The sequence below is a fragment of the Mastigoproctus giganteus genome, chromosome 2, assembly GCF_048544385.1.
Source record: "Mastigoproctus giganteus isolate SK-2022 chromosome 2, ASM4854438v1, whole genome shotgun sequence".
Taxonomy (NCBI): Eukaryota; Metazoa; Arthropoda; class Arachnida; order Uropygi; family Thelyphonidae; genus Mastigoproctus; species Mastigoproctus giganteus.
Genome location: NC_143576.1, coordinates 224,334,629 through 224,355,041, shown reverse-complemented (window position 1 = coordinate 224,355,041; position 20,413 = coordinate 224,334,629). Strand labels below are relative to the sequence as shown.

The 20,413-nt window shown below is 38.5% G+C and overlaps 1 protein-coding gene across 4 annotated transcripts in view; it reads right to left on the bottom strand.

Moving 5' to 3' along the window:
- LOC150090174 (adiponectin receptor protein-like) overlaps nt 1–20,413 on the bottom strand; it is a 155,701-nt gene that overhangs the window by 93,194 nt on the left and 42,094 nt on the right. For 3 of the 4 annotated variants that reach the window (XM_090368990.1, XM_090368992.1, XM_090368991.1), the window contains exon 3: nt 2,907–3,112. In XM_090368990.1, coding sequence (XP_090225116.1) covers nt 2,907–3,107 — 201 coding nt within the window. In that variant the 5' untranslated portion in view covers nt 3,108–3,112. The remainder of the gene's footprint in view (nt 1–2,906; nt 3,113–20,413) is intronic. The other variant, XM_090368993.1, reaches the window with a different exon arrangement.

The following is a 20,413-nucleotide window of genomic DNA, read 5'->3' as shown; positions in this document are numbered from 1 at the left end:
TCATCAGTTCCACTGTATAGGCAATCCCCATATAGTATGGTACTTCTACAACACGTTTCGGTCTAATAAATTACGGAAATCCTTGCACAAGACAGTACTTATATAACATAGTTTCGTTCTAACATGGTTAGAGAATTGTGGCAAAACTCACATAATACACTATTTATTTTTGAGCTTTTATGCAGGGGAAACCCTGCTATTTTTCAACATTTCCATTCGTTTTTGTGAATCCTCACTAGTCATTATGCAAAAAAAAAAAGTTGGGAAATCCCTGTGTTACGTTATTATGTGCTACCGAACTTGTGCTTGTTTGAGACTATAAAAAACTGTGACTTCAAAGTGTGGAGTTCGTAACTTTTACGGTTTTTGTAAGGTTATTTTGTTTTTTATTAGATCAGTTATAAATTTTTCTAGGTATATGTTACTAAACTTTGTTCTTAAGGAGCTTATTGTAATAATTTATTTGTTGTGAATTAAATTCCATCCCTAAGTCAGTAGGAAGGGAAGGTTTTGATGATATGACTACTAAAGAAGTTCAAGAATTACTGGTAGAAAAAGAGGCTGGCGTTCTGAAGTTCCAAATTTTACACTAAAAAGCATATGGAAAGCATAAACTTAGCTGAGCAGTTACAATCTTATTTTTTGAATGCAGATCCTTCGATTAAAAGGAGCACAAAGTTCAAAATGGAGCCCAAAAATCCTTAGCTCTATACCATGAAATTTACAAAGATCTATCAAGCAAAAGCAAACAAACCCAGATTACTGATTTTTAAAAAGAGCGGAAGATATAATAAATTTAGATACTGTAGAAGAAAGATCCAAAAGGCAAAGATATTCTGCAATGAAGAAAACGTTCTGGTGTGATTGTGCTTAGCAGTGGTGAAGAGGAAGAAAATTAAATGAATGTACATTATCTGACATCTATGTATCACGGTTTGTAAGACATTTGTTCAGTTATTACTATTTTTAATAAAAATTAAGTTTCTGATAGCTAATTAAAAAAAAAAAAAAAAAAAAGGTGCATTTCTGTTAGCTTTTGGAACGTAACCTCTCTTTTTGTACTGGTTTTTAGTCCCAGTTTTGCAATACATGAGATTTTATAGGAACCTAACTATCATGTTATATGAGGGTTACCTGTAGTCACCTTTACAAAAGAAAAAACCCCTCCCTTAACCCATAATGGTAGTGACATCTTTAAGTAAATCCCATATCAGTACACTGATCACTGCAACTTAGTGGTCCCTTTATCTGCAAATTCATAATGCATGAATAATCACTGCTGATAATCAGATCAAGAGTATTAGACCCTCTGGTTGCCTCTCAAACAAGCTGCTATAGAAAACAATCATCCAATAAATCCACAAAAGTCTTGCTAGTGTGCGAGTAACCAACCCATACGTTCAGGTTAATATATGGGAAGTTAAAATTGCCCCATTATACGGCATTCTGATTTACTGGCCCACTCTATTTCTCTATACAATTGTTCGTTGTACTCATCAGAGTCATTAGGCCTATAACACACTCTTACTCTCAACTTTGCTTTTCCAGTGTTTATGTCACACCAAACTGACTCAAATTTGCCTATCCATCTATGTCAACTGGATGCACTTCCTTAGATTTTAAGTTTCTTAACTAACAGCATAACCCCTCCTCCCTTCCTATCCTGTCTACCTTTTCTGTACACATTGTACTCCCCAAATCCAATTCTGAATTCCTTATCTCTGTGTGACACCACATCTCTGATATCCCAACGATATCTGCCTTTAATGTCTTGACCAGCACTTCATATTCATCAAATTTATTTACTATACTCCTAACATTGGTGTACATGCAAGTATACATGCACCTGTTCTCACTTAGTTACCCTAACATAGCCCATGTATTTACTCGTTCCACAATGACTCCCACCAGTCCTTGAAATTCCACCTTGCAAGGATCACTTTCACCTCTGCCAGTGGCTACTGTTAATCTATCAGTACGTGTATCTCCCCCCCCCCCCAAGCTAGCAGTTTTCCAACCCACCTAACACTGCCTCGATAGCATCAGCAAATATTCTTACACCCTTTCTATTTAAGTGTATCCCATCCCTGCAGAAGCAGTCTCTCCTGTTAACAAGCACAAACCATTTTATAAAGATACCGTTTTCTTAATTAAAAGTTCGCTTTATGTACCGTAATATATTTTGTGTTGGCTTTTACAAAGTACGTACTTTTTTTTTTTTAACCTTCAGATTCAGCATTAGCATTAGTAGGGGCATATGATGCAAGGAAGAAAGCTTATACAGCATCAGCCAAAAAAACAAACAAAAAAAAAAAAAAACAAAACAAAACATTATTTTGCAAAGCACCTAAAAATCTCAAAACTACATTAAGTATAAAATTTATCAAAATTTAAAAAAATTAAATGTTTAAAACTTTTATTAATAATAATTTAAAATAAGAGAACAATTTTTTGGATTAAATCACAACTGGTGGAGGAGTGATGCATAACAAAGAGGTTGAATGAGAGCTTGCTATGTTAATAACAAGCTCTCATTCATATTAACACAACAAGATGTATAAAATATTATTCAAAGATTAAAATATATATTAATACAATAAACTCAAGCTGAGAAAATTCAAGAGATAAAGACTATAAAAGAATGCTGCACATAAGAATGAGCACATAAGTTATTTACATGTAAGTTTAAAAACAATTGGTAATTGCAACTTTTTATCTTTACTAAAAAAGACTTCCTTTATTCAAAATACTTAAAATTCAACAATTATAGATTTTTTGTATGCTTTATTTTTTCATATAGCAAAAAAATTCTACTGTTATTATTTCTCTCAGAGCTCCCATGTTTATTATCACAATATATGATAAACTGTATGAAGCTTGAAAATAAAACATTACCATCAGCTTACCGATAATCCATAATACGACATTACCTCACTGCCATCAAGCAAATGATCTTCTTCTGGTGTACAAGGAGGAGCAAATTGTGGTTCACTTAAACTACTGTCATCTTCAAAAAATACATGAGGAGTTGGAAGATCTAGATCTGAAGATGTATCTTGATGCCTTTCACGACATACTGATTCACCAAGTATTTCATCTAGATTCATATTTCCTAAACATTACATTAAAAGCATTATGTTAAAAATAAAAATAAACGTGTCCAAAATGTAGTGTATCAAAAAATTAACAATAATCTCCAGAATTTATAACAAGAGATGTACTGAAAGTAATGAGCTCACTTATTTTATGCAGAAAAGGAAGGAACAAAAAGATAAAAAAATAGACTCAGAAATATCTAGACACTCTTTCCCTCTTCAAAAAAATCACCACATACTTCTGGCATCAATGGAGGTTGAAAATAATAATAATTAATAAATTGTTTTTTTTGGAAGCTTGAAGAGTTGGTGGTCTGAGAGGGCAAAGTCTAAAATATATGGAAATTAGCATTAGTAGAGGCATATGATGCAAGAAAGGCAAGCTTATACAGCATCAGCAAAAAAAAAAAAAAAAAAAACCACCTTCCCACTTCACCCATCCATTCACTCCAAAAAGTTTTTCCAGCTCAGCCTTAAATTTATTTAAGCTGTCAACTTCCACAACAGATGGAAGTTTGTTCCAGCAATCAACCACACGCTGGCTAATGGCAAATTTCAGCACATCTATTCTATACCTGTCTTTCCTCAATTTGAATTTATGTCCCCTCAGGTGTGGAATCTGAGCAAGAGGAAGAATCCCATCAGCATTCAGCTTGCTCAACCCATTCAAGGCTTTACACACCTCAATCAGATCACCTCGCAGGTGCACTGCAATTTGCAGAACTTAAGCCTTACTTGATAAGAGCACCACTTTGTTACCCTCACCAGTCTTGTTGCCCTTCTGTGTACTCATTCTAGCAACTCTATATCCTTCCTAAAATGAGGCCTCCAGAATTGTATGCAGTACTCAAGGTGTGGCCTGACCATTGCATTATACAAAGGGATAATCACCTCCCTCCTTATCCCTGCTAGCAAAATTTCTATATATCATTGATAAGACCCCACGAGTTACCCTTGCAGCCTGTCTGCACTGTTCAGAAAACTTCATATCTGACTGCACAATTACCCCAAGGTCCTTTTCACTCTCTACCACTGTCAGTGTATTACCACACAGTTGATATGTTACTCTGGGATTACTGCTACCCATATGCAGCACTTTGCATTTTCAATGTTAAACTTCAGTTGCCACCTCCCAGCCCATCTGCTCAACTTTTCCAAATCCTGTTGCAGTAGCATACCGTCCTTACTGTCATTAACAATCTTACCAACTTCCGTATTGTTGGCAAACGTGGACATTAAGTCTGATATACCTTCATCAATATCACTAATAAATACTGAAAACAACAATGGACCCAACACAGACTCATGGGGGATATCACTAATAACATTAGTCCAGTGTCCATTGATTACCACTCTCTGTCTTCTCCCACTCAACCATTCCTTTATCCATAGCAGGAACTTGCCCTTAATGCCATACTGCTCCAACTTGTACAACAGTACCAAAAGCTTTCCTAAAACCAAGTATATGATATCAAAATTATTTTTTGCATCCAGTTCCTTTGTGACCACATCATAGCATCCAATCAAATTGGTCAGACAAGACTTCCCCTTTACAAACCAATGCTGTGTCTGAACTACAACTGCAGTCTTGTCTAGATGATCCTGCAGTGCTTCTTTAACAAGTGACCTAATTATTTTACCTGGAACAGAAGTTAAACTAACAGGTCTGTAATTACTCGTGTCTCCTTTCAATCCCCATTTGCGAATTGGGGATACATTTGCATATCTTCAGTCTGTGGGGGCCCTCCCCTGAGTCCAAGGATGCCCTCATAATCATGGCTAAAGGCCTGCTTACTTCCCTTGCTGTCTCCTTTAGTATAATTGCATAGATCCCACCCACCCCAGGTCCCTTTCTTATGTTTAACTATCATGATTAGGGAGTACTTCCAAGCTAAACTTTGTATCTGCCTGAAATTATCTGATAAAACAAAGGCAGATATGTAGTATGACACCTTTCATTAGATACTTGTCATAAAGCACATAATGAAGTTTAGTCAGAGTTTGAACATAGTGAGCAGAGTTACAAAACTCTCTGTTTGCCGAGTTCAATTGTAGCCACTCTTGGTCACCAAATCATGGCTAATTAACGATATCCATATCACCACCTGTAAAATGCTTCACCTATTTCTGACACTACTGCCACCCATGCAGGCAACCTCGTATGCATCAGCTTCGCTCCTTCACAAAGAATTCAATCACTGCAAGTTGTCAAAATGATGCACATGGGCTGATTCAGCATTCTTAATGGAGAAGGTATAGATTGTACTGTTAGATAAATAACTCTGCCGTGCTACTCTTTTGGACATGTGTGTATAAGTGCTTGATGCTTATTACTTTTAGTACAAATCCTGTATCATACAATAGTTGTTATTAACAAGTGTATCGAATAATAAACACACACAAAAAAAAAAAAAATAAATAAATAATACAGTAAATCTGTGATCATGTTGGGCTCTTTCCAGGCTTGACATAACACACACACATATAAATGCAGATAATGCAAGGCTCAGCAAACGAGATGAAGAGATTTTATCTTCTATTTTCTAAAAGATTAATAAAAAAAAATACACTATTTTGCTATAAGAACATATACTGACAATTCCCCCTTTACGAGTTCCCAGTTTTATGTGTTCTTTTTTTCAAGTATCAACAAAATTGAAAATATGAACATTAATTGCAATAAATAAATGCTAAACATTCATTAATATGGCATTTCAAACCACACTTGTAGCTATATAATACAAGTACTACTGTGCATGCATTTATTTATTCATGCAGAGATAAGGATGGAGGACAACTCAAAAGAATTCCATATTTTAGATGCAATAAAAATAACAAAACAAGAATGGGAAAAAATTACAGAAAACAACATGAAGTGTATTTGGAATAAACTCTGTCATCAGTTTATTGATAACTTTGAAGGATTTCAAGAAACAGCAGAGATCATACAAAATGAAACAGAAGCAATCGTAAATGTTGCTAACCAATTGCAGCTTGAAGTTTCTACAGCTGACATTGCTGATCTGCTTCAAGCACACAATGCTCAGCTCACAAATGAAGAGCTAATTGAAATAGCAAAATGTGAAATTGTGCCGAAAACAAGTTGATGATGATGAAGAATAAACATTCTTTAACATTTCTATGACAAAAATAATTTGTTTATTATTATAATTTATTATTAGGATATCTAATGCATGTGTTGGACAGGTTTTGCAGCTCCCGCAAACGTTAAGTTTTTAATTATCTTTAGCTGTTTTATTGATTTAATTGTTAGATTAAATTATTTTCTATAAGTAGCTTATAGACCTAGTCAAGCTCCGTGGTTTATTTTGAATTTAATATTACCGTTTGCATATTACCGTTTGTAATATGCTGTCATTGTAATACAATACAACATATACACCAAACTAGATACAGTAAGGTTTAACAGAAAACTAGATAGCGAGTACAGTAGTATCAATTAATCAGTAAAATTTACTAATCTTATTAAGTTCGTTGTCAATTAAATTGTACTTTTTAACTAAATACATATAACGACCTAGTTTTTACAAACATAACATTACAAATTAACTGCATTGGGATAGAAGTTTAAGGTTATATTTTTGTATTGAAATTGAATCGAAATCATGACTCAGACCAGAGCAGCAAAGCAAAAGGCTCAAACTAATGGGAGTGCTATGGCTCAGGGAAGAACTGAGGGGGGGGGAGAGCAGTTGTCCTCTGAATCGCAGACTTTTGAAATGCACTGCTTGTTGAGGTTTGTGGAGCAATCAGGAATGGGACATGATATTGCTAAGGAGAATCTGTGTGTGTGCGATTAAGGAGTGTGAGTAAATCAGGCACCAACTCAGCATTGTTATGGGCCTATATGAGAGCTTGAAGGATAGGGTGGATGCCCTCGAATGATTTAAATTGAGGGCCCATCAAGCTCTCAGCTTCCCATATCAATGCCAGATATAGGTCCTCAATTTAAATTATTGGTGTGTTGCGTGATGTTGAAGTACAGAGCTTGCAACTTCAACATCATGCAACACAGCGGCAACCCCCAAGGCAGAATGCGCTGGTCAAAAGGAACTAGTTGTTGTCGGTGACACTATTATCAGGGAAACGGAGAACATATTGTGCAAAAAAAAAATAGGTGGAACAGGACCAGGGTATGTCTGCCAGGGGCAAAGGTTGATGACTTTGTGGAGCAGATATCATCTTTTAAGGGCATAAAAAGTGATATTGTTGTAGACATTGGCACTAATGATATTAACAGTAAGAGACTGGTGGAATTACTTAACAAGTACAGGTCAATGTTGAAAAAGAGCCGTGAATTAGGCTTGAATTTGAAAGTGTCTGCAATTCTGCCCAGACACGATAGGAGGGAGTATATGATGAGCGCCTTGTCTATCAATTCGGCCCTGGAGAGATTGTGCAAGGCTTAAGGGGTAGAATTTTTCTCAGCAGGTCTGTGCTTGTTAACAGGAGAGACTGTTTCTATAGAGATGGGATACACTTAAATAGAAAGGGTGCAAGAATATTTGCTGGCACCGTCGAATCAGTGTTAGATGGGTCGGGACTGATAGCTTGAGAGGGGATACACGGACTGATAGATTAACAGTAGCTGCTGGCAGAGGTGAAATTGATTCTTGCACTGCTTCTATTGAAATGAGCAGCAGCCTGGAAAACAAGGTGAAGGGGATTACAGAGACTGCTGGGGGTCACTGCGGAACAAGTAAATGTTAGGGTAGCTAAGAATAGAAACAGGTGCATGTATACTTGTGTGTACACCAATGCCAGGAGTTTGGTAAATAAATTTGATGAATTTGAGGTGTTGGTCAAAACTTCAAAGGCAGATATTGTTGAGATAACAGACAGAGTGTCACACAGATATAAGGAACTCAGAAATGGAATTTGAGGAGTACAACGTGTACTTGGCGCCTCCGTAGCCAGGTGGGAAGGAGCAGCAGCAGTGTGTAACACACTCTTCTTGATTAGACCGGGGTTCGAGCCCGTCACCACCAAATACGGAGGATGTGGAAAGGTCAGGGAATGACCACCACATATCCTCGAGCAATATGGCCTTAGTTGCTAATGCTCCTAAAAACCAAATAACAAACAATGTGTACAATTATTATTTGTTATTTGGTTTTATTTTTAGGAGCATTACCAAATAAGGCCATATTGCTCCGGAGACATGCGGTGATCATTCCCTGACCTTTTCGCATTCTCCGTATTTGGTGGTCACGGGCTCGAACCCCAGTCTAATCAAGAAGAGGTTATGCTATTGGTTAAGAAACACATAAAATCCAAGGAAGTATAGCCATTAAACATCGCTGGACAGTGTAGTGTCAAGTCAGTTTGGTGTGACATAAGCAGTGGGAAAGCAAAATTGAGAGTAGGAGTGTGTTATAGGCCTAATGACTCTGATGAGCATAATAAACAACTGTACAGAGAAATAGAGTGGGCCAGTAAATCAGAGAGTCTTAGAATGGGGGATTTTAATTTCCCAGATAATGACTGGAATTTGTGGTCACTCACACACTAGCAAGGCTTTTGTGGATTTATTGGATGATTGTTTTCTACAGCAGCATGTTCAGGAGGCAACTAAAGGTTTGTTTGTTGTTATTTGGTTTTTAGGAGCATTAGCAACTAAGGCCATATTGCTTCAGGGGATATGCAGTGGTCATTCCCTGACCTTTCCGCATCCTCCATATTTGGTGGTCACGGACTCGAACCCCGGTCTAATCAAGAAGTGTATGCTAAGCACTGCTGCTCCTGCCCACCTGACTACAGAGGCACATCAACTAGAGAGAGTAATACTCTTGATCTGATTATCAGTAGTGATTCTTCAAGCATTAAGAATCTGCAGAGAAAGGAACCACTAGATGGCAGTGATCACAGTGTGCTGAAGTGAGATTTACTCAAAGAGGTAACAACCATCAGGGGTAAAGGGAAGGGTTTTTGCTTTCGTAAAGGTGACTACGGTGGTCTGAGACACTATTAGATATATACATATATCTGAGACTGATGATGTTATCACCAGCAAATTCAAAATGGGAAGCATTCAAAGAATTAATTTTGGAAGCTAGTAGGCTTTTCATACCAACTAAGAAATACTGTCCAAGGTTTAAGCCTAAATTAATGTGAGATAAACTAATTAGACATGTGGCAGAGAAGACAAATGCATGGGATACATATATATTAACAGGTGACATGGAAGCCTATGATAGATAAATGCTGGTCTGTAACCAAATCACAAAGGAGATTAGGCAGGCAAAGGCAGATTATGAGAAATCTTTGGCAAAGGATGCAAAGAGTTCTTTACCTATGTAAACCCTAGAAGGAAAGGGATGAATCAGATTGGTCCACTTGATATTAGGGCTCAGTGTTGGGTCCATTATTGTTTTCTGTATTTATAAATGATATTGATGATGGTATATCGGGATTAATGTCCAAGTTTGCAGACGATACAAAGGTTGGCAGGGTTGTCAAGGACGCTACTGACGCTATGCTGCTGCAACAGGATCTGGAAAGGTTGAACAGATGGGCTGAGAGGTGGCAAATGAAGTTTAACATTGACAAATGTAAAGTACTACACATGGGAAACAGCAACCCCAGAGCAACGTATCAACTCTGTGGTACAACACTGACAGTGGTAGAGAATGAAAGGGACTTGGGGGTGGTTGTGCAGGCAGATATGAAGTTCTCTGAGCAGTGCAGACGGGCTGCAAGAGTAGCTCATGGAGTATTGTCAATGATATACAGGAATTTTTCCAGCAGGGATAAGGAGGTGATTATTCCATTGTATAAGGCGATGGTCAGGCCACACCTAGAGTACTGTATACAGGTCTGGAGGCCTCATTTCAAGAAGGATGTAGAGCTGCTGGAATGAGTACAGAGAAGGGCAACAAGATTAGTGAATGGAACAAAGGGGTGCTCTTACGAAGAACGGCTTAAGTTTTGCAAATTACAGTGTCTGGAGACTAGGCACCAGCGAGGTGATCTGATAGAGGTGTATAAAGCCTTGAATGGTTTAAGCATGCTCAATGCTGATGGGATTCTTCCTCTCGCTCAGAATAATCACCTGAGAGGGCATAAATTCAAATTGAGGAAAGACAGATGTAGGATAGACGTGCGGAAATTTGCCTTTAGCCAGCGGGTGGTTGGTTGGTGGAACAGACTTCCATCCCTTGTGGTGGAGGTTGATAGCCTAAATAAGTTTAAGGCTCAGCTGGACAGGTATTTTGAACGAACGGAGGGGTGAAGTGGAAGTGGTTTTTTTTTTTTTTTTTTTTTTGGCTGATGCTGCATAAGCTTGCTTTCTTGCATCAAATGCCTCTACTAATGCTAATGCTAATATCAATGGTTCAACTGTTGATGATCCTGCTCAGGTAGCTAACAAACTAAATGAATATTTTGCATCTACATTCACACATTAGCATTAGCAAGCGCTAGACAGAGAACAATATCAAAATGAAGTCGCAAACGCCATTCGGCAGCATTAAAGAAGAAGAAGAAGAAGAAGATAGAAAATAATTTGATGTAAAAAATATTCAATAAAGCGGCTAAATATGGCTAAAAAAACTTCTCATTCAGCGGAGTTGCAACTTGTAACACGTGGATTTGATACCCTTACTGATACTTTTATGCAATTACAAGGCTGGGTAAAGAATAAATACACCAGATTAATCAGAAAATCACAAAATAATGCTATACTACTAAATTTAAATCAAAAGTTTTAGAAAAACAATAATTTGAAATCAATAAATAAGAAAAATCCACTTAGCGGCTTTGAACACGTCTGGCTCCTACCTTCAGACAGTTCAAGTAAAAGTTTGAAAACAGTACTGCTTCACAATGGGAATACATATGCATCAATTCTTATGGCATACCCTGTTCATTAAAGAAGTATATGGAAATGTGAAGTATGTGCTAGAGAAAATTAAGCACAGTAGACTCTCGATTTTCCGGGATAAATGGTAAAAAAAAAATTCTTGGATAATCAATTTCCCGGTTAATCCAAAAATACAGTAATTCCCCGATATACGTAAGAGATACTTTCCAGGGCTTTCTTACGCAAATCGAATTTTACGTAACTCAGGAATGACTAATAAAATATTGCTACTATATCCCTGATATGCCAAAATTACAAAAACCACATAACATCCTCAGAAGAATGAAGAAAAATAGTTATATATTTTTAATTAGATCAATTAAAAACTTTATCTGGGGACAGCGGTGAAGTAGCCGGAGTGGCACATAAGAAAAGAAAACATAAAATGCATGTTATTGTACTGTAAAAATGATATGTATTTCGTAGCCCTGGTTATTATAGTTGACTTCATTGGTGCTGATCACTTCACCACTTCTCGTATTCTGTCTTTCTCCTTTATTGTGTTCACCGTTGCCACTGACAAATATGAACTCTGCACGACACTTGATTTTTGGCCATTTTCATACATCCTTATTATTTTAATTTTCTGATCTAACTCGATCGTTTTCCTTTTCTTGATACAATGACTAGTACCGCTGTCACTCTTAGTCGGCACCATGATAACGGTCAAAATAACATTTTCTGAAAAGAACTTCAAGGGGTTAAAGCGAAAACACTATTATCCCCCCCATGCGAGCTTGCATTTTACTAAAGCACATTTCTGGAGATCACTTCCATAAAACAATAAAGAAAATTTGCAGTTTCTTATTTATTGGGCTTTTCTGTTAGTGCAAGCATAAATGGGCAGTAAACTTGATCTTACTGCATTTGCGATAATACTGAGAGCTGGAATTGTGTGAGTTTTTATGTTATTATGGTGAAATGAGCTCCCCTTCACTGAAATCTTCAGTCATATATAAAAAAAATATAAATAACGTAACGTAAGTCCGAAGCTACATAAGTCAGGGACTTAATGTATCAAAAAATGTTCAGCAACCTAGGTAAAAAAGTATGGCGATAGATAAAAAACTTACCACGCACTACTTGCGTGTCCAATATGTGAGTAGTGCATATTGGACATGCATTTATTTTTTACGATGTCGATTTTAAATCTAATAGCTTCCCTTTATTTTTTACAATGTTGTGTACTATTTGGTCACCAACATTATAATGGTTCTTTAGACATTTAATTAACAGATGTACCATTTTAAAACTTGAATAATTTGAAGATTTTGTTTAATTGAAAGCACAACTCTTGCGTATGCTTATCATTTTCATAATTTCTAAACAAAAAAAAAAAAAATAAATAAATAGTTACTATAAAAAAAAAATTCTGACCTCCCTGACATAAATAACGAAACAAAATTTGTCCTTTTGCAGTGCAACGGAACACAACAATCAACGTGATGCACTAAAACGAACTAAACATTTGGTCTCTCTCTCTCTCTCTCTCTCTTTTTTTTTTTTTTTTTTTTTTTTGAACAGCGGGTGTGAAGACAGTGGTGATTGCAAGATAATAGGTACACTAATCTCCCAGTGACGACTTATAACACTGCTTCTATTCTAGTTATTACTTGAATTTTATGATTTTTGGGTTTTTTTGGTTTTTTTCTAATTTGGTGTCTTGAAGTGTCCTGGTTAATCCAATCCTGGTAAATCAAAAGCCTGCTATATATTCCTGATCCTGGGGTTCTTTCTATCTGGGCATGCAAGGTGGTTTCACTAAGTTTCCTTGCTCTCCCTACTTCTGAGACAGCATATCAGAAGATGTATATGCTGAGACAGCATATGTATATTTATATGCTTCTTTTGTATATGCTGAGACAGCATATACAAAAGAAGAGAATAGTCTGCCAGAATTGAGGTGAAGCCTGACATGCATAATGTAGTAAACGATCCCTTGGTTCCAAGAAACAAAGTCTTGTTTCCACTACCCTGCATCCAACTGGGATTAGTCAACCAATCTGTTAAAATACTCGGTTCTCAAGGTGATACCTCCTAGACCATTATTTCCAAAATTATCTGTTGCAAAAGTGAAAGAAGGCATACTTATTAGTCCATAACTTAAGCAGATATTGGCTTCACAAAAATTGGAAGATAAAATTACTTGCTGAGTGTAACATCTCGCAGTGTTTTGCCATGTAGTGAATGGCTTTCTTGGTAACACTGAGTGAAAATTACAAAGAACTAGTTGACGATCAACTGTAAACTAGCAGTACTCCTTGAGAAAATTTCACAATTGGTAGCAAAGTTTTTCTCTAGCAGGTAAGCCAGTACGCATCCAATCCTTTCTCATTTCTGTAAAATAAAACTATTCTTTCTTTTAAGGTAGGCAGCGCTAATAGAGAAAATTGGCCCGTTCTGTAAAATAAAACTATTCGGAATTTTTATATTTTCCCATGTTTCTGCACACCTAGGAAGAAATATCTTCAATTTGAGTTGTTGTTGTTGTTATTTGGTTTTTAGGAGCATTAGCAACTAAGGCGATATTGCTCCGGGGATATGCGGTGGTCATTCCCTGACCTTTCCGCATCCTCCGTACTTGGTGGCTCACGGGCTTGAACCCCGGTCTAATCAAGAAGAATGTGCTACACACTGCTGCTCCTGCCCACCTGGCTACGGAGGCGCCTTTCAATTTGAGACCAAATCAGTTAGGCCTACTGTAAGCAATGGTTACAGCTAGCTGTACCTGTTGCGAAAATTGTGCAATTGGTAGTAGAGTTTTTCTCTAGCTGTTCTAAAGAAATGTAGTAACCATGCAGTATCAATATATATGTGTAAATTTTTCTGCAAATGTATTTGCATAAAAAGGAAAAGGCATGTTCCTCCTTTGCCACAAGGTACATTCAACACAACCAGTGGGAGTAGCATAATAATGCTACTGCTACTCCGACTGCAGTAATAGTTAAGACACAGCATGGATTTGTTAAAGGAAGGTCTTGTCAGACTAATTTGATTGGATACTATGATGTATGCTGATCTACATCAGCATGTTCGGGAGACAACTAGATGGAGTAATATTCTTGATTTGATTATCAGTAGTTATCCTTCATGCATTAAGAATCTGCAGATAGAGTAACCACTAGGTAGCCAGTGATCACAGTGTGCTGAAGTGGGATTTACTCAAAGAGGTAACTACCATTAGGGGTAAAGGGAAGGGTTATTGCTTTCATAAAGGCGACTACGATGGTCTGAGACAGTATTTAAATTCTATACAGTGGGACCAACTGATGATGTTACCAACAGCAAATTCAAAATGGGAAGCATTCAGAGAACTTATCTTGGAAGCTACTAGGCTTTACATACCAACTAAGAAATATTGTTCAAGGTTTAGGCCTAAATGGATGTCAGATGAACTAATGAGACATATGGCAGAGAAGAAAAATGCATGGGATACATATAAATTAACACGTGACACAGAAGCCTATGATAGATATAAGTTGATCTGTAACCAAGTTACAAAGGAGGTTAGGCAGGCGAAGGCAGATTACGAGAAATCTTTGGCAAAGGGATGCAAAGAAAAACAGCAAAGGGTTCTTTACTTATGTAAACTCTAGAAGGAAGGGGATGAATCAGATTGGTCCACTTGATATCGATGGTTCAACTGTTGATGATCCTGCTCAGGTAGCTGACAAACTAAATGAATATTTTGCATCAACATTCACACATGAGGAGTTATTCAGCGAGGGGAATGCCAGAGGTGTATTCAACTCTGGTAGTAAGCTAGATAATCTTGTAATAACTGAGAGTAAAGTGGAGGAGAAATTGTTGAAGATAAACACAAGAAAGGCACCTAGGGTGGATGGGATCTATCCAGTTATATTAAAGGAGGCAGCAAAGGAAGTAAGCAAACCCTTAGCCATAATTATGAGAGCTTCCTTGGACTCAGGAGAGGTACCCATAGACTGGAGATGTGCAAATGTGACCCCAATTCACAAAGGAGGATCAAAGGCTGACACAAGTAATTACAGACCTGTGAGTTTAACTTCTGTTCCAGGAAAATTAATGGAGGCATTGGTTAAAGAGGCACTGCAGGATCATCTAGACAAGACTTCAGTTACAGCGTGGACACAGCATGGTTTTGTTAAGGGGAAGTCTTGCCTGACCAATTTGATTGGATACTATGATGCAGTCACAAAAGAACTGGATGAAGGGAATAACTTTGATATTATATACTTGGATCTTAGAAAGGCTTTTGATACTGTTGCACATGGAAGACTGCTGGACAAATTGGAGCAGCGTGGCATTGGAGGCAAATTGCTGCTATGGATAAAGGGGTGGTTGAGGGGGAGAAGACAGAGAGTGGTAATCAATGGACACTGCTCATCGTGGACTAATGTTATTAGTGGAGTCCCTCAGGGTTCAGTGTTGGGTCCATTATTGTTTTCTGTATTTATAAATAATATTGATGATGGTATATCAAGCTTAATGTCCAAGTTTGCAGACGATACAAAGGTTGGCAGGGTTGTCAAGGACACTACTGACACTATGCTGCTGCAACAGGATCTGGAAAGGTTGAGCAGATGGGCTGAGAGGTGGCAAATGAAGTTTAACATTGACAAATGTAAAGTACTACATATGGGAAACAGCAACCCCAGAGCAACGTATCAACTCTGTGGTACTACACTGACAGTGGTAGAGAATGAAAAGGACCTGGGGGTAATTGTGCAGGCAGATATGAAGTTCTCTGAGCAGTGCAGATGGGATGCAAGAGTAGCTCATGATATCTTATCAATTATATACAGGAATTTTTCTAGCAGGGATAAGGAGGTGATTATTCCCTTGTATAAGGCAATAGTCAGGCCACACCTAGAGTACTGTATACAGGTCTGGAGGCCGCATTTCAAGAAGGATGTAGAGCTGCTGGAACGAGTACAGAGAAGGGCAACAAGATTAGTGAATGGAACAAAGCATTGCTCTTACGAAGAAAGGCTTAAGTTTTGCAAATTACAGTGTCTGGAGACTAGCACTGGCGAGTTGATCTGATAGAGGTATAAAGCTTTGAATGGTTTGAGCATGCTCAATGCTGATGGGATTCTTCCTCTCGCTCAGAATAATCACCTGAGAGGGCATAAATTCAAATTGAGGAAAGACAGATGTAGGATAGACGTGCGGAAATTTGCCTTTAGCCAGCGAGTGGTTGGTTGGTGGAACAGACTTCCATCCCTTGTCGTGGAAGTTGATAGCCTAAATAAGTTTAAGGCTCAGCTGGACAGGTATTTTGAACGAACAGAGGGGTGAAGTGGGAGTGGTTTTTTTTTCTTTTTGGCTGATGCTACATAAGCTTGCTTTCTTGCATCAAATGCCTCTACTAATGCTAATGCTAATGCTCAATGTCGATGGGAGTCTTCCTCCTGCTCAGAATAATCACCTGAGAGGGCATAAATCCAAATAGAGGAAAGACAGATGTAGGATAGATGTGCGGAAATTTGCCTTTAGCCAGCAGGTAGTTGGTTGGTGGAACAGACTTCCATCCCTTGTTGTGGAAGTTGATAGCCTAAATAAATTTAAGGCTCAGCTGGACAGGTATTCCGAATGAACGGAGGGATGAAGTGGAAGTTTTTTCTTTTTTTTTTTTTTTGGCTGATGCTGCATAAGCTTGCTTTCTTGCATCATATGCCTTGCAGCATTAGCACTAATGCTAATGCGGTCACAAAGAAACTGAATGCCAAAAATAATTTTGATATCATATACTTGGATTTCAGGAAAGCTTTTGATACTGTTGCACGTGGAAGACTGCTGTACAAATTGGAGAGATATGCATTAAGGGTAAGTTGCTACAATGGATAAAGGGATGGTTGAGTGGGAGACAACGGAGAGTGGTAATCAATGGACACTGCTCTTCATGGGCAAATGTTATTAGTGGAGTTCTCTAGGGTTCGGTGTTGGGCCCACTGTTGTTTTGTATATTTAACAATGATATTGATGAAGGTATATCAGGTTTAATGTCCAAGTTTGCAGATGATACAAATGTTGGCAGGGTTGTTAACGACAGTAAAGACAGTATGCTACTCCAACTGGATCTAGTTAAGTTGAGGAAATGGGCTGAGAAGTGGCAACTGAAGTTTAACATTGACAAATGCAAAGTACTGCATATGGGTAGCAATAAGCCAAGAGAAATGTACCAACTGTGTGGTACTACACTCAGGGAAGTGGTTAGAGATAACCCCGATTTTCACAGGCCTATCTCTAACCGTTTTTACACTAGGGTCTCCTGAATAGGGAAAGGCCGAAAGAGGTTTACGAGAAAGCAGCTGAATTTAGACATTGATTAGAATTTGGTGGCATTGTTAGGGGCGTACTTGGTCAGTTTAGTTAGAGTGGGGGGAGAGACAAGACTAGGGAGAACGGGTGCCTCCTACCTGTTCTCCCTAGTTGGGGACGATAGTGGGCATCTCCTAAGAGGTCAGTGGGGAAGAACCCCACCACGCGAAGTATGGGGGAAGGAGACAGAGCCCAGTCTCCTCCCCCTGCCTGGGGATGGGATTTAAAGAGAACTGGGTTTGAGTACCTGGTTGAGATCGCCAAATGGTGTGTTGGCAGCAGAGGTGCAGTATATTTCCTCAGTGATTATTATCATATCCATGTAAGTGTCAAATCTGGTATGAAGCACAAACTGCCCATACTGCTCTGGGGGTGGGATATGTTAGCTGGCAGTGGGGAACCCACCAGGCAAAGGGGGGAGTAATCTCTCCCCTCACCCGGTGGGGGGGAGAGACATTTACTTCATTCATAATCTGCATTCTCACTCTATTTGCATTCTATTTTTTATACTTTTTTTTTATATTTTATAAATTTTTTTGTTAGGTTATATACACACACAAGTGCGCGAGTTGGGGCATACAGTTTTCATTTATGCTCCTGATATTAATTCAGTTTTAGATTAGTTATACTTAATGTTATGAAATGATTCGCCCACCAATGAATTCCTCTTCCTCTGCTCAAGCTTGATGTGGTATCATCTTCGTGATATGATAAACAGGTATTTCTGATTTTTTAATTATTCCTGCTCACGTTTGAAGTCCTTCATTATGATGTATGCACAGTGCTTTAGCCCTCATGAATCTAGCAAATGTCCCACTACCCTAAAGGCAGCAATGAGTCAACCTTGACCGAGTCACAAAGCATCACCACTACTCAGTTCCCTAGGGAAATCCTCCCTCTCTCCTGTCTTTTGTGCTCAGCACACCTGTCCCAACCATTTATGTTTTCTTGTGTTTTCTCAGTAATCTTTTTGGAAACGCAAATATAAAAGCTGCAAGCTTAATAGTGGCAGAGCAAACAAACTACTCGGAATTAAAGATTAACTCATAAAACTGAACATTGTTCACTGCTTCCAAGTGATTTAAAGACCCGAAATCAGGCATGTCACAGAAACAGAATAACTTGAAACAATCTGTCTGCCTAGCCTGCCGTGATGGGAAGGAACCAACCATTTGATGTCATGTATGCAAATTAATCTTTTGTGCCCACTCAGTTAAAACAGACATTGCACATCTTTCTAAACTATGTCAGAGAAGGTTTGCATGTGACAAATGCCTCAGAGAAGATGCTGAAATATCTGAACTTCCTCTGTCCCAAACTGAAACTAGCCCTATCGACCAGATGTTAACTGATCTCATTCAACATTCACATTCAAATACTGGTGTGCCTGAACTTATGACCATCGCATGCAACGAAACAGTGGTCAACGGAACACCACTCAACAGGATTGCCAACCACAACATATGCAGCACTAATCAGTCCAATTCTCCATCGGAAACTAATGATCAAAACTGTGCTTCGGTCATTAATGTGTCCTCCACTCAAACCAGACACTAGTCACAACAGGTACTTTTCAAAGTGAAGATTCTCCAAGAATTAATGCCGAAGCTACAGTAACGACCCCTCCTCTACAGCCCGACAGCATAGACTTCTTGATCCTCCTAATTTACGAGTTGCGTTCCCAAATTGAGGATCTGAAGGATGAAGTTTACTCGGTGAGGAACCAAAATAAACGTATCACTCATATGCTCTCCGATCTCTGCTCCTTGGTGAGCGAAAATGGCAAGCTGACATCTCAGCCACCAATAACACCTAAACGGACAAAAACTACTCAACCTGTCAAACCTCCTAAGCCTTATAAAGCCTGGCTCCCACGCTCAAATTCACTCGAGACAATTAGTAGACAGATTTCCAGACACTCTGACTGAGTACATTAGCAGGGCCCAGTCATGCACTCAGCAGAAGGCTGGTGACCAACCACAGCTGCAATCTTGTGAAGAAGTATCCCAACCAGAGAACCCACCAGAAAATAACAAACACTCCCTACAAGTCCCAGAACTAAACAGTAATTCAATTAACGCCCATCAAGCTCTGCCCACGTCATATGTTGGTATGCTTATCAACAGCCCTTCTAACGATACTTACGTCCCATCTGGAAATACACAAAAATTCCCTCATTACCACAGCCAACCCTGCCTCAAATTCCTCTGGATGGGACGTAAGTATCGCTAGAAGGGCTGTAAACCTGCCAAGTAACAGCCTCCAAATCTCATCTGACACTGGCTGAGAAATATACCATCTCCGTAGTTTCCACCACAGCCAAGATTTTTGCGTCCAGATTTGGACCTAGAACATCTCCTGAATCTATAACGAGAATGTTTAATAAGGAACATAACCTCTCAGTTCAGGTTAAACGGCTTAAAAGTCGGCAAACATGCTATGCCTCCTTCCTTATGTATCCACCTGCTGTCTACCAAAAGGTTATAGATCCAGCCTCCTGGCCCCGACGTATATATATCAGACCATTTTCTGAGAAAAAGAGCCCTCCATCAACAACCTCAACTAATTCACCCTACTCGATAGCAATCAATGCTGCAAGGGAACAAGCACGAAGGCCCCACATTCCGGGAAATTTCTCAAAATGTGCGCAGCATAATTCAAAATTATACCAGTGGTGATAAACATCAGCATCATCAAACTGGTACCATCAGCCTTCAATCACCAATGATAAACAGTTCGGGAATGCTCATCCCAACGTGGGTAATGAATCGACAAACTCGAAAGCCTGCCTTGAAAGAATAAAAATACTAGAGACACCTGCCTTAAAAAGATCCATAAAACTTGAATAATCAGAGTCTTGTACCAGAATGTTAGAAGCCTTGGCAACAAACTGGATACCATTCTGCTCAAATTCTGCTTGCTAGTGATATTGATATTCTCTGTGTCACAGAAACCTGGCTTGATAAAGACCAAGAATTTTTATACCTTGTACTCTAGCTGGGTATAAATCAGTGTTTACTTCTAAAGTTGGTCAAAGAGGAGGCAGTGTTGCCATTTCCTTTAAGAGCTCACAGGCCTCACTTGTTCACCAAGTTTCTAGCCAAACACCAGCATATGAAGCTCTCACTGTTAC